Source organism: Cricetulus griseus, chromosome 7 (genome assembly GCF_003668045.3).
Source record: "Cricetulus griseus strain 17A/GY chromosome 7, alternate assembly CriGri-PICRH-1.0, whole genome shotgun sequence".
NCBI lineage: Eukaryota > Metazoa > Chordata > Mammalia > Rodentia > Cricetidae > Cricetulus > Cricetulus griseus.
The window spans coordinates 72,220,485-72,243,044 of NC_048600.1; the positions used below are offsets into that span (position 1 = coordinate 72,220,485).

The 22,560-nt window shown below is 42.7% G+C and overlaps 2 protein-coding genes across 9 annotated transcripts in view; one reads left to right on the forward strand and one right to left on the reverse strand.

The window, feature by feature from the left end:
* Gemin5 (gem nuclear organelle associated protein 5) overlaps positions 1-10,694 on the reverse strand; it is a 47,731-nt gene extending 37,037 nt beyond the window's left edge. For 4 of the 7 annotated variants that reach the window (XM_035447315.1, XM_027427423.2, XM_027427424.2 and 1 more), the window contains exons 1-6: positions 10,445-10,694; positions 9,513-9,673; positions 8,218-8,399; positions 5,210-5,361; positions 4,874-4,993; positions 1,624-1,756 (exon numbers count right to left, since the gene is read on the reverse strand). In XM_035447315.1, coding sequence (XP_035303206.1) covers positions 1,624-1,756; positions 4,874-4,993; positions 5,210-5,361; positions 8,218-8,399; positions 9,513-9,673; positions 10,445-10,610 — 914 coding nt within the window. In that variant the 5' untranslated portion in view covers positions 10,611-10,694. The remainder of the gene's footprint in view (positions 1-1,623; positions 1,757-4,873; positions 4,994-5,209; positions 5,362-8,217; positions 8,400-9,512; positions 9,674-10,444) is intronic. The other 3 variants (XM_027427426.2, XM_027427428.2, XM_027427425.2) reach the window with 1 other exon arrangement.
* Positions 10,695-12,403: 1,709 nt separating this feature from the next.
* Mrpl22 (mitochondrial ribosomal protein L22) lies at positions 12,404-22,248 on the forward strand. Of its 2 annotated transcripts, XM_027427420.2 has the most exons (7): positions 12,404-12,532; positions 12,611-12,659; positions 15,505-15,622; positions 17,870-17,935; positions 19,155-19,232; positions 20,286-20,355; positions 21,969-22,248. In XM_027427420.2, exons 1-7 carry the CDS (start codon positions 12,454-12,456, stop codon positions 22,178-22,180), a joined length of 672 nt encoding a protein of 223 aa, XP_027283221.1. In that variant the 5' UTR covers positions 12,404-12,453; the 3' UTR covers positions 22,181-22,248. The 2 variants fall into 2 exon arrangements, with proteins under 2 accessions (XP_027283221.1, XP_035303758.1); XM_035447867.1 differs by lacking the exon at positions 15,505-15,622 and having other exon boundaries at positions 12,476-12,532.
* The last annotated feature ends 312 nt before the right edge of the window (positions 22,249-22,560 follow it).

The following is a 22,560-nucleotide window of genomic DNA, read 5'->3' on the forward strand; positions in this document are numbered from 1 at the left end:
AGAAACTGCAACACACACCCTCTTTACTCTATCTAGAGGAAGGAAAAGGAAGTACCTCTGCAAGGTATCGAGGGAAGGACACTTGTGCTCTTTTACTCTTGAAACCTCAATGTACAGGACTACCATTTAAAAAGTTTTTTGAGGGGCTGGAAAGATGGAACAGTGTCTAAGAACATTGGTTACTATTCCAGAGGGCCTGGCTCAATTCCCAGCACCCACATGGTAGCTCACAACTGTCTGACTCTAGTTCCAGGAGACCAGGCACCCTCACACAGACATACATGCAATGCAGACAAAGCTAGCCTTAAGATCATTCTGCCTCAGCCTCCAGAGGATTGGCCATTTTAGGCATGGGCTACCACATCCATGTCTCTTTTAAAGACATTTCTCTTCATATGTAGTTTTAATTTTGAGGTGGTAGATGTCAGTAGGAGCTGACATCTGGGCAATTTGCATGTGCTTTTCTGTATTGTCTTATTTAAAAGTAAGAGACTAGCCTGTGAAATTCTTTCTGCATCTTTGGCAATCAGGGGCAGCTTGGCACTGTATTTAGTCTTTGCTCTTTTCTGGCATGTATCTCTGAAGCAGTCTCTTTTGAACATTAAGCTAGTATCTGCAGTTTCTAGGTAGCTTCAAGATGTGGGCTGGTCACTCAGCAGACCCAGGCAGGATAGAGGAGTGACTTGCAGTCCCAATCTTAAGGAAGGGGAGGGATTAAGATAAGCTGGTCACCAATGGCTACGTTAATTACATATATATAATGATGATTCCATAAAACCCAAAGAGGGAATGGAGAGGCCTTCTCTCTCCCACATGCTGCCCTGTGCATCTCAACTGCACCCCCTTGAATATCCTTACAAACAGGTGAGTTTTATGAGTGGCTCATGCCAGTGAACTCAAAGAGGGAACCCTGGTTTACAGAGAAGCTCAAGTCAAACCACCTACGGTTTTCAACTAGCATACACATTTGTGCATGGGTCGGGGGGAATGACAGGGCAGACCCAAAGAGCCATGATTCTGTTAGTAAACAGCACAGGCCTCACAAATTTTCCCATCTATCATTTCAATTATTATCCCAAGACCGCTGGGCAAGGTGAGGTACTTGAGAAGCTGAGGCAGGAGGATCCTAAATTCTAGGCCAATCTGTGTCATAAGTAAGACTCTGTCTTAAAAAGAAAAAGCCGGGAGTTGGTGGCACACACCTTCAATCCCAGCACTCCGGAGGCAGAGGCAGGCGGATCTCTGTGAGTTCAAGGCCACCCTGGTCTCCAGAGCAAGTGCCAGGATAGGCTCCAAAGCTACACAGAGAAACCCTGTCTCGAAAAAAATCAAAAAAAGAAAAGAAAAGATGAATTACAATGGTAACATAAACCCTGGCTATTTCTCCATTTTCTTTCTTCTTTCCAAGACTGGGTTTTTCTATTTAGCCTGGCTGTCCTGGAACTCGAAATGTAGACCAGGCTTGCCTTGAACTCAAAATTCACCTGCCTCTACCTCCCAAGTGCTTTGACTAAAGGTGTGTGCCACCTATTTCTTCATTTTCTGAACATACAATAAGCCTGGCAATCTCTGAATCTGAACAGGAAAATCATATTTATTAGAAAGCATGGCTCCAAGACTTACCCAAAACAACTGGATACCAGCTGTGTTGGCTGGTTCTTGGGCCAATGAAGTGTTAACCAAAGACGTTCTTTAACTGTTGGGTCCACACCCCCTCCTCTTCTTTTCAGAAAGGGCAATTTCAAAACCATTATACCTGTAGATTAAAAGAAAGTCAATGAGCTCTCAAGACAGTGAAAGAGTAACCAGAACCTCCCAGAAATCCTCAATTCTATGGTCTGTAAGTTGTTTGGTTAAATTATAGTAAAACCTCTGGGGCTAGAATGACGACTCAGTAAAGTGCTTGCCATGTAAGCATGAAGACCTCAGCTCAGGCCACTAAAAAGAAGCTTGCCGCAGTGGGGACATAGACACAGGCAGATCCCTGGAGCTTGCTAGCCAGCTGATAGTAAGGCCAGCTAGCTAGCCTCATCACTGAGCTGCAGGTTCAATGAGCTCCTGTCTCAAAATACAAGGCTGAGAGAAACAACAACAAACAAACAAACATGAAGAACTGAGGAAGAAACCCAACATCACCTCCATCCACATGTGTACACGTAAGAAACACCTCCTTTTATTATGGAGACATTACTAAGATAGAAGTTAATTCCAATCTAGCCATATAGGCCAAACAAGCTTTTACAGGTTATCTGCAAACTTGAAAAATGAAGAGCATTTTTTGTCTGGGATAGGCTGGGGAGACAACCCAGTTCATGAAGTGATTGGATTGCAAGCATTAAGATTTGAGTTTGATCCCCAGGACCCATATGAAAAACCAGGCATGGCCCATATGCTTGTCCAAGGGGTAGGGAGACAGAAGTAGGGCTCCGTGGCCAGCTTCCAGCCTAGTAGACTTGTCAAGTTCCAAGTCAGTGAGAAACCGTGTCTTTAAATGGCACCTGAGTAATAACACAGAAGATTATTCTTTGGCCTGCAGATGCATGTGCACACAACATGAACACACACGTGAGTATTTTTATGTGAAAAAATGAGTTCCTAAGTAGAATGAGAACCTACCCGAGGTTTTCAGCAATTGCAGGACAGTGGAATTTTCCTAGGTCAGGGTTCTCAACCTTCCTATGCTGCCCTTTAATATAAGTCCTCATGTATGGTGACCTCCAACCATTAAAATTATATAAATTGATACTTCATAACTATAATTTTGCGATTGCTATGAATCATAATGTAAATATCTGATATGCAGGACATCTGATAAGCAACCCTGTGAAAGGGTTTCGACCCACAGGTTGAGTTGGTTATCTCTTAAGGGGCAAATTTGGCAGTCAACACATTGGGTAAGGGAATCCTCCACCAGTACTGACCCAGAGGGCTGTAAGGTTCATCAGAACTTCAAGTACAGCATTAAAAACACACATGCCAGGGTCTAAATTCAGAGATTTTATTTAGGAGAGTCCAAGTGGAGTTCAGACAACTGAACTTTTCATTCTCCCCAGCAGGTCTGCTGTACAAAGGGAACCCAAGGCCACTGTGTATAGCCATCATGTTCAGGGATCCTTAGACAGGTGTCCTGGGAAGTCTACTTGGGGGGGGTTGTGTGTTTAGATTAATTTGAACAAAGTAGTGATCCTGGCAAGACAGCTCAGTGGTCAATGTGCTCGACACACAAATCTGATGACCTGAGTCTAATCCCAGAACCCACATAAAGATATGAGGACAGAACTGCTGACTCTAGAGCTGCCTGACTCTCATATGTGCGTATCCTGTACCCAACAGGACTAAATAAAAATTTGAAGACAATGTGAACACAACACACTTGTTCATGTGCACAGAGCACATGCTGGACTGTATCACCTGCTCTTATTCGTCCCTAGAAGCTACAACTCAGGTTTTTTCCATTCTTAAGAATCTAGGAGCCAGGAGATGGTGGTGCACGCCTTTAATCCCAGCACTCGGTTGACAGAGGCAGGCAGATCTCTGTGACCTCGAGGTCAGCCTGGTCTACAGAGTGAATGCCAGGAAAGGCTCCAAAGCTACAGAGAAACCTTGTCCCAAAACACCAAAAAAAACCCAAAAAACAAAAACAAAAAAAACAAACCCCAAACAAAACAAAAACAAAGAATCAAGGAAAGCCCATTATTCCTGTCCTTACAGTAAAGATGTTGTTCTTAGGTGGATCATCATGATTCTGAGGTCACCTTGGTCTACACAGAAGCTCTAGGACAGCCTTGCTTTGCATGACAGGCATGGCTCCTTCAGCAAAGCACGGGTCCTTGCCTCCTGGAAGGCACCAGAAAACAGACACAAAAGCCAGATGTCCAGAACAGAGAACTCTAACCAGGACACAGGGGATAACCACTTTCTGACAACAGATTTTGGACAGATGATATTCTTGGAATAAGATGAAACAAGTAGCTAATTCTACTGTAGCAGTACAGGCTTTGCCACCAAAGAGACCCTGAGACAGAATACAGAAAACCTGGAAAGAGAGTCTCAGTGAGGTATTATCTAGATTAGTTTGGCCTCTGAGCATAACTGTGGGGGAACTGTCTTGATTGCCAACAGCCATAGAAGGGCCCAGCCCACTATGGGATATGTATCCTTGGGTAGGTGGTCCCAGGCTGTATAAGAAAGTTAAGCCACGTAGTAAGCCACCAGTGGTTTTCCTCCACCGGATGGTTTCTGCTTCAAGTTCCTCCTTGACTTCCTTCAATGACAGACTGCAACCTATAAGTGGAAAGAAAACCTTTCCTTCCCTAAGTTACTTTTGGTCTGTGTTTTGTTAAAGCAACAGAAACGAAGCTAGAACACAGCCTATAAATGGGTGGCATCATTCTTGGTTTAGGTACTGAACTGTGGAAGAGTAGAGGAAGCTGAGCAGCAGTGTGCATGCACACACTGTCCCCAACTGTGGATCTAACTAGCTGCTTCAAGTTCACTCTGACTTCTCTAAAACAAAGGACTGTAGAGGGCTGCAGAAAAAAATGATTCATCGGTTAGGAGGACTTGTTGCTCTTCTAGAAATGCCAGGCTCAGTTTCCAGCACCCACATGGTGACCAAGAACAGTTTATAACCCCAGCTCCTAAAGGATCCAATGCCCTCTTCTGGCCTCCATGAGCACATACATAGTACACAGACATATGTGTATGCAAAATACCCAAACACACAAAACAAAAGCAAATCAATCTTTAAAAAATAATAAAATGATGGACTGAAACCTAGAGTAAGCTGACTTCACTCTTACTCCTTCCAAGTTGGTTTGTTGTGGTTATTTCACCACAGAAATGAAAGTAGGACCCTAGGCATCAACCTTACCCCGTCCTCGGGAACAACTCCAGATTCGAATGGTCTGATCCTTGCTTCCCGTGGCTAAGTAGCAGCCTTTTGTGATGGGGGTTTCTGCTATAAGTTTCCCATTTGGAATGTCAGGTTCTTCTAGGAAAGAGATGTCAATTTTATTTTTACTTTACACTGAACAGGCACTTGTGATTAAAAAAAAAAAAAAAAAAAAAGTTACTTCCCAAAACTCAGTTCTCTCTCCCTTTCCTAGTTTGATCTGTGAGGCTCAAGTTTTACCTGTAATTCAGAAGTTGCAATTCTACACTTAGTTCTTTATGTCTAAAAGTACAGAACCTCCTTCAATCGTCTTACCTGAGTTTTCCTCTTGGTTTATGGATAAGCAGTCTTCACCAAACAGAGGACACCAGGCTATGGAGTGGATTTCATCATCGTGACCCCGAAGCCTGTGAATGACTTCTCCCTTCTTACTGATGTCAATGATAACCACTATACCATCCTTGTAGCTGAAAAATACGTTAGAAATATTGCAGGGGCCTGCAGATCCATACTGCTAAGCCTCTCACCTTTCTGAGCTCTAATCCATAACTTGCCCTTCTCTTCCTTTTTTTTCTTCAGATACTAGTTTAAATCCTTTGCAGGCTTGATCCGAGACTCTAGATTCTACTCTTTTTTCTTAAGACTCTCTTCCCACCATCCCCCACCTCCTTTTACAGCTATTTGCAAACCGCCAGGGCTTCTTAACTAAAAAGACATGACTTTTCCCATTTCCACCCACTCCTTCCAGGACCCGCTAGATTTACAACTTGTCTGTATTGTTACTGCCCTGAAAGTGGAAGCAAATTATTTTACAATGTTACTAAAAAATAAAGACAGCTAGCTAATAAACATTTCTTCTTTTTTGAGACAGCCTCATGCATCCTATACTGGCCACAAACACACTATGTGCAGAGATCACAGGCATGAGCCAACATATTTGCTTAATGCAGAGTACAGGGGACTGAACCCAGGGCTTTGTATATGCTAGACAAAGTCTACCAGAGGAGCTACATTTTTAGCTCCACAATTAATACTACTTTCTCATTACAAACCTAACGAGTACTATTATATTGTGTGATGGTTTGAATAGAAATGGCCCCCACAGACTTATGTGTTTGAATGCTTGGCCAATAAGGAATGGCACTATTAGGAGCTACGGCCTTGTTGGAATAGATATGGCCTTGGTGGAAGAAGTATGTCACTGGGGGAGGGAGGGTGGGCTTTGAGGTCTCAGATGCTCAAGCCACACTCTGTGTGGCAGTCTCTTCATGCTGATTCCAGATCAAGATGCAGCACTCAGATCCTTCTCCAACACCATGTCTGCCTGCTTCTTGCCATGAGGATAATAGACTAAACCTCTGAACTGTAAACCAGACCAAATTAAATGTTTTCTAAGAGTTGTCGTGATCATGGTGTCTCTTTACACCAACAAAAACAAACCCTAAGACACGCTGTATCCTAGAGCTGTATTTGTCCTAAGCGTCAATCTATGAATTGACAGAAACTGAGAAATTCTAATAGCTTTTAAAAAAATGAATTATTCTATACACATTATAAAGTATCTACTGGGGGTTGGATAGACAGCTCATCAGTTAAGAATACTGGCTGCTCTATAGAAGATCTAAAGTTGCAGCATCAAGGTGGCTCACAACCATCTGTCACTCATCCCAGAGGATCTGATGCCCTCTTCCGGTTTAGGGCACGCAAGCACTTGGTGCACAAACATATGCAGGTGAAATATCTATACATGTTAGAAACAAACATACAAACACACACACACACACACACACACACACACACACACACACACACACACACACACACCAACCAAACAACAAACCCTGAACCAGCAGTTCTCAATCATGACCCTTTCACAGGGTAGTTTCAGACTATTAGAAAACAGGTATTTACATTACAATTCATAACAGTAGCAAAATTAATTATGAAGTAGCAACAAAAATAATTTTATGGTTGGGGGTCACCACAAAATATGAGGAACTGTATTAAAGGGTCACTATTAGGAAGGTTGAGAAATCACTGCCTTAAAGTATCTACTACCTAGCTAAGGGGGGAAAAATGAACATCAAAACAGATTATATGACCCATCACCACCAAATTTATGCTTTGCTTTCAGAGAAGTAGCCAATGTTTCTGATTTGTAATCTAGCATCCCTATCCTTTCTTTATAAATGTTCCCAAGTAAGACACAATTTTATTTTGTATACATAAAAGCTTCAAAATGGTATCATGAGGGGATGGAGAGATGGCACAGAGGTTAAGAGCACTGGCTGCTCTTCCAGAGGTCCTGAGTTCGATTCCCAGTAACCACATGGTGGCTCACAACCATCTGTAATGAGATCTGGTGCCCTCTTCTGACCTGCAGGAATATTTGCAGGCAGAATATTGTATACTAAATAAATACTTAAAAAAAAAAAAAAAAAAGGTATCATGAAGCTGGCTTTCTTTGTTCTGTTTGTGAGGTATATGTTAGGATATGTAGCACAATAAATAAAAGACCCAGAGACAGATATTGGGGTTCAAGCTTCAAGATAAAGATCAGAAAAACAAAGCTCTTACCTCTACCTCAGCTCAGACCAAAGGGGCAGTCCTCAAACTGCTCCCAACTTCACTGCTCCTCAGATTCACTCAGATTGCTATGCTTTCTTCAAGGTGGCTAGAGACTAACTCTCAGACTGAGTGCTAGATCTGAGACCCTCCTCCTGTCTTATATACCTCCCTAATGCTGGCATTAAAGGTGTGTGATCCCAGGTGCTGAGATCACCTTTGTGAGAGCTGTTTCTTTTAGGACTAGATCAATTTTGTGTAATCAGTGTGGCCTTGAACTAACAGAGATCCATCTACCTCTTAATCCTGAGTCCTGGGTTTAAAAGCGCTTATCACCACTGCCTGATCTCTATTGCTTGAGGTGACTTTGCTTTCTGAATCCTCAGACAAGCTTTAATAAATCATAAATAATATATCACCACAAGGATACATGTATTCCTAGTCCAGGTACATGGTGCCAGACCCAGAGCAGAGTCATCCGACACTCTGGAGTTAATGCCACATCTAAGGATAGTATAAGCCAAGAGAGAAAGAACACACTACTAATATTTGGAGGATGACTGAAAAAATTAGATGGAAAGAAAGAAGAAAGCATAATATCATGGTAATGGTGGAGTAGAGAAAAGCACAGACCTAGTGATCACATGACACCAGGGCTGCAAGCTTCCTCTGAGGATTTAAGTATACAAGGCAAGGAGAATGAAAAGCAGGACCGTAAATTAAATAAACCAACAGACAGCACAGTACTTGGTACTCACCCAATGGCTACTAAATCTTCATGATGAGGCGAACAAGTAAGACAGAAAATGGTCCTGGGCTCCGTGAAGATGTGCTGGCTGTCATTTCTGTTAAGCCAGTAACAGAAAACAACTCCTTTTTCATCCCCGGAGACTATTAAGTCCTTAACTGTCGGAGACCAATGCAGTGCTGATATTGTGTGCTTCAAACAAAGCAAAGCCAGATGAGTCTCATCTGTCAACGTACTATAAACCAGCCTAATGTTAGGCACATTACAAGCGCTTAAGAAATGTGCTATAACTCCCTGTACAGTAATATATTCAATCTGAAGTGAGAACTTTTTTTGTTTTTGAAACACAGTCTCACTTTGTAGTCCAGGATGGCCTGGACTCAGAGAGATCCTCTTGCCTCAGTCTCCTGAGCACTAAGAATGCAGCCACACACCACCACACCTGACCTTCTGGAGACATGGAGACACACACACACACACACACACAACACACACACACACACACACACACACACACACACAGGCAAACTACTTATACACATACAAAATAAAATAAAACAAAATATCAAAACTCAGGTCATCAGGCTTACTTGACAAGCACTTTGACCTGGAAGGCCATCTAATCTGTCCTGGTGTTTATTTTATGTAAACCTATTTGACTCTGTTAGATTTTGTAGGTCATGCTGTCACTGTTCCTCAACTCTGTTGCTATATCATGAAAGCAGCCACAGATAAGACCACAGATAAGAATTAGTGACCAAGGGCTAAAGAGATGGCTCAGTGGTTAAGGGCATTGAATGCTCTTCCAGAGGTCCTGGGTTTGATTTCTAGAACTTACATGATAGCTCACATAGAAAAACTACCAAAATACATAAAAGACTTATTTACTATGTGTAACCACACTTTTGTATTACTTTCACAAATAGGTAGCATAGTTAACTTGTGGTCTGACTGCTTACCCCACCCCCACCCCCAGCAGACAGAATCTCTTATACACCAGGCTGGCCTTGAATCCTTGAAATGCCTTCATTTTCCAAGTGCTAGAATTATAGGTGTGCACCATCCTGCCCATTTACACAGTTCTAGGGGTTGAGCCCAGGGTTTTGTGTATGCTAGGCAAGCACTCTACTGAGTTACATTCCCTACCTTAAACTCTGCTCTCTAAGATAGATAGACAGACAGACAGACGCAACTTAAAAGGTCTTGGAAGACCTTCTGATATATCTAACTAATGAACACAAATTACTAACATTCCTCACAAGGATGAGACATATTAAAACACTGAGGACTCAGGATGAACATTACCTGATGGAGTGAGTGCTCTGTCACCACTGCCTTGGTCTCTACATCCCAGATTTTCACAGTCCCATCATCTGAGCTGGTGGCACAGAGGTTGTATTGTCCAGGGTGATGAGAAAAAGTGAAGCCAGATACTCTTTCAGTGTGTCCCACCAACTCTCCTACAACTGCAAGTAAAACCAGACTTGTTAAACTAAACCACTATCCAGACAATCAGACAGTTTGCTGCTGGATGAACAGGAGTCACTTAACACAGTGGAACAAAACCATCCATAGATTTCCCAACAGAAATGCCAGGTGCCAGTATCCCGGGAACTTCACACAGGTTCATTTTCTTTGAACCTCACTCAGTATTCTCATCTATAAAGCAATGTTCACGTCCTTTGTTGGGCCAAGTACACAGGTCGAGGACCAGTCAGTCCACAGGTGAACGTGAAAGCCATTTTTACTTAATCTTGCCATTGGTCATAAGGAATAGAATAAGCTGGTTTTTCATAACATAACGCATAATCAAACCCTAGTTTTTTGTTTGCTTCATTTTCTTTTGAGTCGGGATCTTGCCATGGAGCCCTAGTTGGCCCGGAAATCACTTTTGTAGCCTAGGCTGGCTTTGAACGCGCGGCAATCCTCCAGCCTCAGCCTCCCGAATAGTTGGGATCACATACAAGCATCATTTGGCGCAAATTCAGACTCACCCCATTCATCCCACAGAAATCAGCATCCCGTAAGTACCTAGCGGGAGCAGGGAACCGAGAACAGCCCCAGGGGGGCGTCCCAGGGGCCGGCGGGGCCTCGGCAAGGGAAGAAGGCCAGGAGCGCGGTAAACGCCGGGTCTAGCCTAGGACAGCCCCTCTGAGAGTAATGGTCCCACGTGCGACCGTGGCACAACCCCCGGAGAGCAAGGCAGAAAGGACTACGCCAGTCCGTCGGGGGCTCACCTCGAAACGGGGGCGCCCCTGGGCTCGCGCCGGCGCCCGGGCCCACGTGGACGAGGAAGACGGAGGTACGCGCAGCGAAGCCAAAGATGCCTCCGGGAGCCGCGTCGCTGCAGCGTGCGCAGTACCAGTTAGGGGACGGCGGCAGCGTCCGCGGCTCTGGTTTCATCTCCGCGGCCGCCGAGGCTCAAGCGAACAGCTCCGGTGGTGTGGTTCGCAACCGCGGCGTGTAGCCGGAGGGGGCGGGACCAAGTTGAACCCCGCCCCTGAAGGCGGGTGCTACGGAGCGCGCAGGGGTCCAAGCCGCGCTCTCGCTCGCGTGCGCCTCCCGGGACTGAATTCAGGGCCCCGAGGTTAAGCATTTTCCTTAATTAAGGGATTAGATTGGTGGAACCAGCCAAACAGCCACTGCGATTTAGTCTTCAGGGCAGTTCAGTATCTCAATCCAGTATTATTATTATTATTATTATTATTATTATTATTATTATTATTATTATTACTATTACTATTATTATTTTATTATTTTGATACGTAGTGACGTACTTTGCTGGTTTTGGGAGGTGGGGTTTTTATTTTTTCCTTTTTCCTTCCAAGAAAGGGTTTCTCTGACAGTTGCAACAATGTATTTAAAGCGCTTAGTGGTGGCGCTGATCTTTAATTCCAGCACTCTGGAGGCAGAGGCAGGCCTATCTCTGTGAGTTCAAGGCTAGCCTGATCAGGATAGGCTCCAAAGCTACACAGAGAAACCCTGTCTCGAAAAACAAAAAACAAACAAAGAAACAAAGTCAATCTATTTAATTACTAAAAGAATGAATAAGAGCTCTGGCGTAAATCCCAACACTTGGGAAGCTGAAGCAGGAGGATTGTCGTGAACTTCAGGCCAGGAAGCCTGGGCTGTACTGTGAGACCTGTTAAAATAAATAAAATGAATCAGGAAGGAAGGGTTTCTGCAGTTGGGTGGGAATTCTGACTCTGGGTTCTTGATATTCAAAGACTAAGGAACTAAGTTTGGATGTGCCTTCTCCTTCTTGAAGGAGTGCCAATGCTGTGAAGATAACTGAGTACGGTAGTGGTGTGGAGATTTAAAAAAAAGGGGGGGGGGAGTTTCCTTACAACTCAGACATGAGCAGCATGCTCAGATTCTGCTGTCCTGTATCACTGTTTGCCCTTCCTGAACGTGGCATATGAAAACTTCCAATGTCTATCATTAACAGAGAGCTCTTACATCCCCTAATATAGCGTAAGGGCACTAAATTTAGAGGCACCCAGCCCCACATTGACCACTAGTTTTGACAATAGCTCAGGTCAAATCTGTCTTAGATGTTTCTCACTTAATAATACTTGCCTGGCTGGATTGTTGAACAAAATAAGGAGATGTAATAAAATGTAGGACCGCCAATACTACACAGAGAAACCATGTCTTAAAAAAACAAAACAAAAACAAACAAACAAAACCCTTGTTTTCCTCATATCCAATGCTGACCTCTTGAATCTGCTTTGGGAGAGGCAGCTCATGTACATAGATTTAAAAGGCTTGCTTTAATTAATTGCTTATTTTTAAAAAAATTTTTTTTCAAGACAGGGTCTCTCTGTGTAACTGTCCTGGATGTCCTGAACTCACTCTGTAGACCAGGCTGGCCTGAAACGCACTGAGATTCGCCTGCCTCTGCCTCCCAAGTGCTGGAATTAAAGACGTGTGCCACCACCACCTGGCAATTAATTGCTTAATTAACTTGGCCATAATGATTTGGGTTTGTGATCTTTCTTATATCTTTGGCCTTGAATCTTTGGGATTAACAGGTTCCCCTGCTCTTTCAGGCTGTTTATTAGTGAGACCAAAATTTTTCTGAATCCAGGTGAATTTCCAGAAACCCACTGATTTTCTGTCTTTATGAGGTCATTCACTCTAAAGCAAGGCTGGTCTGACCAGAGTTTATGCCTGGACCAAGTATTCTAGGTCTCCATGACAACGCATTCAGAATTTCCGGGTCCGGGCTGGGCCCAGACTGCGCATGCGTGCAGTCAGTCGGCGTTTGAACTCCGGGGCTTCCGTAGAGCCAGACATGGCGGCCGCCTTGCTGCGAGAGTTGGGTAAGGCTTAAGGCTTCTAGAATTTGGGGACAGGGAGGCAGTGAGAATCAGAGTTGATAGCTCGTATTCATGTTCCAGGTGCACTGTGGGTACCTAATCTGAGGATCTGGGCAACGCAGACGCTGCGGTAAGTCTCCCGCCACGGAGATTGTAGCGACTCAGGCTGCGCCGCGTCCTCATCCCAGGCCTCGGGTGGGACGGCCGCTCGGCCCGAGATTGTGCATTGAAACCCTGTGAGGACTGTTGGCCCCGAGGGCTCCTGTCAGTGCTTTCTGAACAGCCTCTCCCTATTTTCTGGCCACGTCGTGTGGTATATCAGCAAACATCCTAGTTACTTCTGTGATGACTTTACGTGGGCAAAGACTGTTTGGAGACTCGAGGTTTGCCTGACATTGTGCTGAATGCGCCCTCTGTGTTGTCTGCGCCTCAGGCAACTGGAGTTTTGAACCTTTTGCTCTGCAGAGCGTTCTAGAGCCTCTGGAGAGAAGCTTTTTATTAGTTTTTGTTTGTTTGTTTACGAGTCTACATAGGTCAGGCTGCCCTCCACCTCCCATTCATAGGTTTGGATGTCAGGCCGTGCCAACAATCATGGCAGGAAACAAACTTTCTTATGTAGATGTTAAGGAATGTAGCTGAGTTAGAACTGTCGTGGAACCGTAGGGCACTTGGGAAGTTTTGCTTGCATATATAAGTTCTTGTAAATGAATTGCTTTGTTTAGAGTAATAATTTAATCATGGTAGTTTGGTACTTGCTTGATTTAGTTGAAGGCCCACTTGAGTATTGAGAATGTAGTAAGTATTCATAAAACTTTGCCATTAATAATTTATGGCATACTTAGTTTACCATGCATTATATTTAATTTGCCAAGTCTGTATTGAGGATTTGAGAAATGGAAGACACTGCCGCATGAAGGGATGTCAGAAGGTATGTATCTCCCTCTGAAGAAATCTTGTTTAATAGTTTATCATAGTGGTTGCTTAGAAGGACTGTCAGAGCAGAGCAGTTCATGGTTTTGTTATCCTATTGTGAGTGATGATATAAAAAATGTTAGAGGCCTTAGAGACATAATCACATTCTTTCTTACACACATGAAAACCAAGCCCAAAGAAGTGACAATGTACTCACTGATTTTTAACGATGCAGACATGTAAACACCCATGAATCAAACTGTGAAGGAAGTTTGAAGCTGGGTGCTATAAGGTCTAGAGATCACAGGAATATTTGGAGGGGAGACAGGACAGATAACTGTTTGATGGGCCTCATTTTCAATACCCCTGGCCATCAGCACTATGCTGTTTTAGATACTGCTGTGCATGGTGCATTAATTAGTCATTTAACAACAACAGAATAAAGTTCATTTTACTCTCATACTACATAAAATTATCTACATATCTGAAGTTTACTGAGTTCTATGAATTAGGTTAAGCATCTTACAAGCAGTATCTCATTTGCTCTGCTTTATTGTAGCTTTAAATATATTTGATGGTTTCAACTCCCTGCAGGTATTACTTTTACTTTTGCTAGGGTTGTCCCATTTTGACCTGTGGCTCCCATGTCTCTTTCATATGCTTCTGTGGTCTGTGCTAGTTTGCTTGGTTTGTGATCTGGCAAACTATTTCTTACCTGTCTTGCATACTGTCATTTCTCACATTTTTTGGAAGCCACTTGCTCACATTACCTGCTTACTCAATTAATATTATTTCCTTCATGAATTTCTGAGTGAGTTGAAGACTAGATAGTATAATTATAGTTTTCCTCATTTACCAGACTCCGAAAAGAAACTCACTGAAGAAGTGTAAAGTGTAAAAGTCTGAGCGACATTAAAAGATAATTTGGTAATACAAATTAGAATAGAAAGTAAATAAGGTACAAGACTTTGGACTTACCAAGATAGCATAGATAATGGAATGTTTTCTTTGGATTTGTCAAATGCAAATGGACTAGACATTGTTGATGTATTTATTGGCTGCATATATTGTATATAGTTATTGTACATGAGTTTTCTTATATTGGTTATAGGCTTCTTTTGTAATAGATGAGAAAAAGGGAATTGTGGTGATATAATTATGGAGATCGGAATGCAAAGCTAACCATAGCCATAGAGTCCAGGAAGTAGTGGCACACACCTTTGATACTAGGACTCAGGAGACAGAGGCAGATGTGTCTCTGTGAGTTCAAGGCCACCCAAGGGCTACATGAGAGTGAATCAGTCTAAAAGAGAAACAGAGCTCACACCTTTAATCTCAGCACTAGAGCGGTATATAAGACAGGAGCAGGGTCTCAGAGCTGGCATTCAGTCTTGGGCAATTAGTCTCCAGCCACATTGAGGAAAGGATCGCCCCATCCTTGGTTAGAGGTAAGAGCTCTCTGGTGGCTTAGCTGCTTTGCTTTTCTGATCTTCAGCTTGAACCCCTATCTGTCTCTGGGTTTATATTATGCATGCTACATGTCTATCGTGTGACCAGCCACTTCCTCCAGAGGTTTGGTTCTTTTGATGTTCAAGAACATAGTCTGGGTATTAGTGTGCTCATGGCTTCCAGGTAGGTCATTTACTGTGGGGAATTTCAACCCTCCCACCAAAAAAAAAAAAAAAAATTCCCTGAAGCCACTCTGAAGTCTTCTGCTGTCTTTCCTGTGCTTTAGTTTTATATTGTCTTCTAGTTGTTTCATTTATTTGTCTTGCATATTTAGCAAAGTTGGGTGACTCCACAGGTCAAACAAGAAGTAAGTCCATTATATCTTCTTTCAGTCCTGTTTAGGACTAAATTGTCAGCATTCACCTGTCAGGGCAAAGAGTGTGGGTTAATACCTGCTCCCCATTTTGGCTCACACAAGCTGCAAGCTCTCATCTTAGCCTCCAGTTAAATGAATTGCCAGTTATGAGCCTGAAGTTACCCAAATGGTGGTGATGTGACTTCCAAACCTCTAGGAAAGTTCCAAATTTCAATCTTACCAACTTCTCTCCTTCCAGAGTTTTACCCCAATCATGCATCCACACAAGTGCTTCTCTTGACATTTCTCAAAGATGGGAGAAGAAGAATAATATTGTTTACCCACCACAACTGCCTGGTGAACCTCGGAGACCAGCAGTAAGTTTATGGGTAGAAGTAATCTCTTAATTAATTAATTAATTAATTTTTTAAAAATTTTTTGAGTCAGTTCTTACACTGTATAGGCTGGTACTGAATCAAAACTTAGCCCAGGCTGGCTTTGAACTCATAGAAATCTACCTGTCTCTGCTTCCCAAGTGCTAGGATTAAGGGTGTGTGCCACTGTGCCCTGCCTGACCAGTACTCGTGTTCTTATGTGTCTAGAGTGAGTTTTTTGTTTCATGTTAAAGGGAAATTGTACAATAATTTACATGTTCTAATCAATTGCCTCTGTATCTTAGATTGCTGCCCTTACTCAGTCTTCTGAGCCTACCTAAGGGCTTGAGATGCTGGGTTTTCACTGCCTGAGGCTTTTTGGTGACTTTTTAATTTTAATTCTTTGGGGGCTTTTTATTTATTTATTTATTTATTTATTTATTTATTTATTTATTTTTGGACAGTCTGTGTAGCCTTAGCTATTCTTACTATGTAGTTCAGGTTGGACTCAAACTCACAGATCTGCCTGCCTCTTCATCCTGGATGCTGGGATTAAAGTTGTGCAATACTACACCCTGCTGATAAGTTACTGATAATGAAGCATGATGAGTTGGTACAAGTTGCCTTATCCATTGTGTATTTGAATATAGGCACAATTACTGTTTTCCTTTTCTTTTTTTTTTTTTTAAAGATTTTATTTATTATGTATACAACACTCTGCTTCCATGTATATCTGCACATCAGAAGAGGGCACCAGATTTCATTACAGATGGTTGTGAGCCACCATGGGGTTGCTGGGAATTGAACTCAGGACCTCTGCAAGAGCAGTCAGTGCTCTTAACCTCTGAGCCATCTCTCCAGCCTGTGTTTTATTTCTTTTTGTAATATACCAACTTTTGAACCTCAGGTTTGTATTGAGTCATTGGATGCCTACCAAAGATGTGTCTTACTTTTAGCTGCTCAGTAATAAAATTATTATTTTACATATGTCAAACTACCAGAGATTATTCTAGTCTGAGATGTAAAGCAGCTTCCAGCATATATACATCTGCTAAAAAGTTTTGGAATTACACATGAGCATTACCACATCCAGTGTAAACTGAGTTTCGGGGCTCAAACTCAGGACTAGGCAAACTGAGTCATCTAATTAAAACAATAGTTAAAAGTATGTATTTTTTTAATTTTTTAAAAGTATGTATTTTTTTAAATTTTTTAAGTGGTAATAGGGCTAATAGTTGGAAGAAGGTGGACTTTAGAGTCTTTGGAAATGTTTGGGAGTGTCTTAGTGTTTTTATTGCTGTGAAGAGACACCATGGCCATGGCAGCTCTTTTTTTTGTTTGTTTTGTTTTGGTTTTTGGTTTTTGGAGACAGGGTTTCTCTAGTTGCTTTGGAGCCTGTCCTGGAACTTGCTCTGTAGACCAGGCTGGTCTCGAACTCTGTCTCCTGAGTGCTGGGATTAAAGGCATGCAACAACACCGCCTGGCCATGGCAGCTCTTATAAAGGAAAACATTTAAGTTGGGACTGGCTGACAGTCCATTATCATCATGGTGGAAGCCTGACGGCACACAGGCAGCCTTGGTGCTGGAGGAGAAGCTGAGAGTTCTATATATGAATGGGCAGGCAGCAGACAGAGAGAGAGAGAAAGCCACTGGGCCTGGCTTGAAAACCTCAATGCCCACCCCCAGTGACACTTCTTCCAACAAGCCCACACATCCCAATCCTTTGAAATAATGCCACTCACTCCCTATGAATCTATGGGGGGCATTTTCATTCACACCACCACAGGAGGCACCCATGCTGGACTTGGATTCTTCCCATGCCTGGCTTTTCCCTCGACTTACAGACTTTCAGGTCTTGATCAAACCACTTGGTTTGTCAGTTTCAGTTTATAAAAGGATTATAACTACACAGAGAAACCCCGACTCAAAAAAAAACAAAAAAAAAAAAGGATTATAAAATGGTTCCTTTCTCCACTCAACTTACTAAAAATTGTGAATTGGTCAATAGTTACTTGGTTAAAGAATTGCAGTTTCTGTTTCTTCCTTACTAATCTTTTAACATAATGAGACTTGGAAAAAAAGCAAATTTTGTATAAAAAGAAGAATCTCTAGAGTCTTTGTAGTGTTTTGTTTTATTTCCTGTGACAACAGTGTTGTCACTGGGCGTAGAGTATGGGAACTAATAGTTATGTCAATGTTACTTTGATAAATGTGCTACAACATGTTTTTCTTTTTTTCCTACTTTCAAGGAAATTTACCATTGTAGGAGACAAATAAAATACAGCAAAGACAAGATGTGGTATCTGGCAAAATTGGTAAGCTAACATGACTACTACCAGGCGATACCCAGGAAAAGAAGCTCTGTGTCCCCATGAACATGAGAATTATTATTCCAATTTTCCCAAAGAGTAGGGAGTGTCATTATGTGTTCAGTGACCAGCAGATCATTGAGAGAGACACTAAATCCAGTGGAAATAGACATTGAAACCAGGGCAACAGAATAGCATAGATAGAAGTTTCTGTCCTGCCCAGTCCCACAGCTGTTTAGTCCCAAATAAACACACGAAAGCTAATACTAACTATAAACTGTTTGATTGGTGACTCAGGCTTCTTATTGGCTAGCTCTCTCGCTCTCTGTCTCTTTTTTTTAAAAGATTTATTTAATTATCATGTATACAGTTCTTGCCAGAAGAGGGCACAAGATCACATTACAGATGGTTGTGAGCCACCATGTGGTTGCTGGAAATTGAACTCAGAACCTCTGGAAGAACAGTCAGTGCTCTTAACCCCTGAGCCATCTCTCCAGCCCCTAGCTCTCTCTTCATTATTAACCCATTTCTATTAATCTGTGTATCTCCACATGATCTTGGCTTACCAGAGAATGCCTGGGTGTCCTACCTTCCTGGTGTCTCTCTGACTCTACCTACTACCTTTCTCTATCCCTGTTTGGAGCTCCTGCCTGGCTACATCCTCCTGTCCCTTGGCTTTATTCATCAACCAATAAGAGAAACATATATTCACAGCATACAGAAGGACATCTCCCGTCAGAATAGCCTTTAGCCAGAGGACCCAGGACACATGCTTGCTCACCTGTAGTACAGTAGTTCTTTAGTGTTTATTTTGGTGCAAGAGAGAGAGAGAGACTCCAGGACACTTGCTTGATTACCTATACAAACAGGTTTAACATCATGACACTGTTGGTTCTTGGATATTCTCCTTATTGAGGGAGAGAAATGCAATACAGAACCATTTATCCCTTGTGAGGATGGGTGTGGTTGGCATCAGCCTGTCTCTCGGTCATGTCTGCCTTAATAGTTCTGAAACTGCTGTACATAAAAACTGTTGGTTTTGTGCTTACAGCATGTAAGTTTGATTTTAACTAAAAGATAGAATCCCTTTCAAACCTTTTTTTCTATTTTGTTTGGGTTTAACTCACAGTTTCTAGAATTCTATTGACTGTGTAAGGTTCTTACTGTCATTGAAAGGGAACCTTGCTTTTGAGAAGGAGTTTGTTCATTCATCTGTCCCCCTTAGATACGAGGCATGTCCATCGATCAGGCTCTGGCTCAGTTGGAGTTCAATGATAAGAAGGGGGCTCAGATAATTAAAGAGGTAAGACTTGGTGCTTGGGAGGGGTGGGCACCATCTTTAAGTCTAAATCCTGGATTCCTAAGATATGTGGTGTAAGTGTATTTTTTATGAAGTATAGACTCAGGGCTCCTTTTCTTAAGTCTCTTATTCCTGAGAAATAGATGCTTTGCATACAGTTTTCCACGGATGCCTTTACATACACCAGATACTTTTTTATTGTTGATGAAATGATTAGAAGCCCTTTTTAAGAAATGACTTGGGCCTTATTTTGGAGTGGTGCTAAAGATTAAACTCAGGGCCTAGCATATGTTAGGGACACACACTACCACTAAACTGCACTTCTAGCTCATGCTTGGTATGGTTTTCGTTTTCCACAAGAGTCTTTTTTGAGGGTTGGGGAGTTCACTTCCACAATAACGATATTGTATAAGCAGTTGGACTGAAGAAGTCCTGACAGACGGGGCACTCAGGAGACTCAGAAGCTTGTTGTCTCTGATGCTATCCCTGTGGTCATCGGTTTGTATTTGTGCATAGGTGGGCCCTAGAGGCCCTAGAGTCTCCAATGCCTCGCTGGGCACATTACTAATGTATTGGGCACTTAGCTGTTCCCTTTTTAGAAGGCTGGAGTCCCTGAATACTCATATTCAGTGTTCATTCCAATGCTGTGGCCTGGGGTGTGGGCTCTCCTCCTTTCCCTTCCAGAGTCTCCATGGCTCAGCAGGGTGGTGGGCCCTACCTTAGTTCTGAGGAATGGATGCTCACTGTTCCTGTTCCTTGGTACAACCTGCATTTGATACCTTTAAAAAGGTTGCTGTGGCTGGGAATGGTGGTACGTGCCTTTAATTCCAGCACTCCGGAGGCAGAGACAGGCCAGAGCTACAAAGTGAGCCATTGCCTCAAAAAAAAAAAAAAAAGAAGAAGAAACAAAAAACCCCACCAATAAATAAATAAAAGTTCACTGTGAAATGAAGGTTTGATTAGGCACATTTTAGACATAACAAAAGATGAGATAGATGTTTAACCCCACTTTAGTTGAGAATCAGCTATCTGAGCAGGCCTTTCTTGTTGTTTAAGGTACTCTTAGAAGCACAAGACATGGCAGTGAGAGAACACAATGTGGAATTCAGATCCAACTTATATGTAGGTAAGACTTTTTCTGTCTTCAGCGCCAGAGGTCCTTCACTTGATGCCAGGTTTGGCGAAAATGGTCTTTGGTGTCGTGAACACTGAGGCCAATTGCCTGTTCTGGTAAGGACTTTCTTTAGCCCTTAGCACCTCAGAGTTAATCTGTCATGAGTGCTAGATGTGCTAGCTTCAAACGGGCTTGGATTCTGTCACCTGAGCTTATTACACAAGGATTCTAGGACTGTCTATGCTGTCACCCTTTAGCCACAATAAAACTGAGAATGACCACAAAGTATCTAAAAGATGGAATAATTGTTGGTCACGGTGCACACATCTTTAGTTCCAGGAGGCTGAGGCAGGTGGCTGTCTGTGAGTTCAAGTTCAGCCTGGTCTACATGGTGATTTCCAATTGTTGTGTGGAGGAGAAAGATAGATGAACTGTCAGCTGGAAGGAGGTGAATAAAGGATTTCATGTAAACTTTAAGGGCCTTTTTATAATGTGCCTCTACCATAAGTGACTGAAATGGAACCTTCTAGTCATCAGGGTGAAAGACCTGATGATCTGTAAGAGAGAGACAGACAGACCAAAACCACTGAATCATCCAATTAATGAGCAGGCAAATGAATCACACAGTTCTTAAGAGAAAAATATAAACTACGTGAACAAAGATTCAACATCCTCAGCCAGAGTGGGCAGTGAGAGCTTTAAGCATTCCTAGTGGGAATATAAACTCATGTAACTGCTGCAGAAATCAATATGAAGAGCTCTCAGACCAAACACATTATGCAGCTGGAGCGCTCCTAAGGACACATGCAAAGGACTTGGAGTCAGCATGCCATAGACACCTGCATACCCATGTTTACTAGGGCACTGTTGAGAATATCCAAGACAAGTACATGTGTACATGTCTCAGTATGCACCATCACTTGCTTGTGGAGACCCAAAGATAGTTTTGTGGAATCCTATCTCTTTGTACCATTATGTGGATTCCATGAGCAAGGCTGTCAGACTTGCATGGCAAGTGCTTTACATCCTGAGCCATTTTACCAACCCCATTCCTGCCTTTTTTATCTGAGTGTTAGGGCTGGAATTTTCCTTTGCTTGCAGGACCAAGCAAAGGAATCTTGCTTGCCGCTTGAACCAAAATCCAATCTGTTCCCCCTTGCTTGTCTCATTTCCTCTTTTGTGCCTCTTACACATGGTAAGTGTAAGCATGCCCCTGGCCATGTACTTGGTGTATAGCTAAGTATGACCTTGAAATCCTGCTCTTCCTGCCTTTGCTTCCTGGATTACAGACACCAACACTATGCCTAGTTTCAGAGATGCTTCCACTATCCCAACAGTCTCTGTCATGTTAGTCAGATTTGTTTAATTAATGAAACTAGCATTAATTGAAGGTGTTACCATATTTTCTGTCTTCCTCTAACATAAACTGTGTAGCAAGCAGGGTGCATGCTTTATTTCCTAGTTAGTGCTAAGAGACTTGTGATCGAGGCGAGTGTGTTCTAGCCAACCAGCAAGCTCCTGTGTTCTTAGGATCACGTGACAGATGGGTCAGGACTTGCTCAGCTGGTGCAGGTGCAGTCCTATGGATAGCAGACATATCCCATAATTCTCTCATTCCTCTATAGCTGAGTCTACCTCAGGTAGAGGCCAGTGCCTGAAGCGTCTCCGTTACCATGGCCGAGGTCGCTTTGGTATCATGGAGAAGGTCTATTGCCACTATTTTGTGAAGCTGGTGGAAGGACCCCCACCCCCACCCGAAGCACGCAAGACAACATTCGACCATGCCAAGGAGTATATTCAACAACTCCGAAGCCGGACAATCATCCACACTCTGTGATGGTCATTCTCTCTCCGCAGTGTATATATTTTACATTTATTTTAAAAAGTAAAAACAAATGGTTTTTATGCTTTGTCATTGAATTATTTAAGTGCAGTGCATAACTGCAAGGGTGTGTGTGTGTGTGTGTGTGTTTGTGTGTGTGTGTGTGTCAGAGGGAAGGAGGGAGGGAGAGAGGGAGGGAGGGAGGGAGGGGGGAGGGAGGAGGGAGGGAGGGAGGGAGGGAGAGAGAGGGTGTGCATATCCTTGTGTGCATTTGAAGAGGCCAGAGGATAATGTTTTTGTTTTATTTTTCAAGATGAGGACTTGAACCAACCTTAGCATTGCATTCTAAAACTAGACAGTAAGTGGCGCTCTCATAGCAGAAATTAATATCGAAG

Excerpts from the sequence above, each read along its gene's own strand:
- Mrpl22 (XM_027427420.2), top strand. The coding sequence starts at position 12,454 with ATGCGTGCAGTCAGTCGGCGTTTGAACTCCGGGGCTTCCGTAGAGCCA. Across the intron at positions 12,660-15,504 it reads TGGGCAACGCAGACGCTGCG|AGTTTTACCCCAATCATGCA; the intron begins GTAAGTCTCCCG and ends CTCTCCTTCCAG. Across the intron at positions 20,356-21,968 it reads CAGATCCAACTTATATGTAG|CTGAGTCTACCTCAGGTAGA; the intron begins GTAAGACTTTTT and ends ATTCCTCTATAG.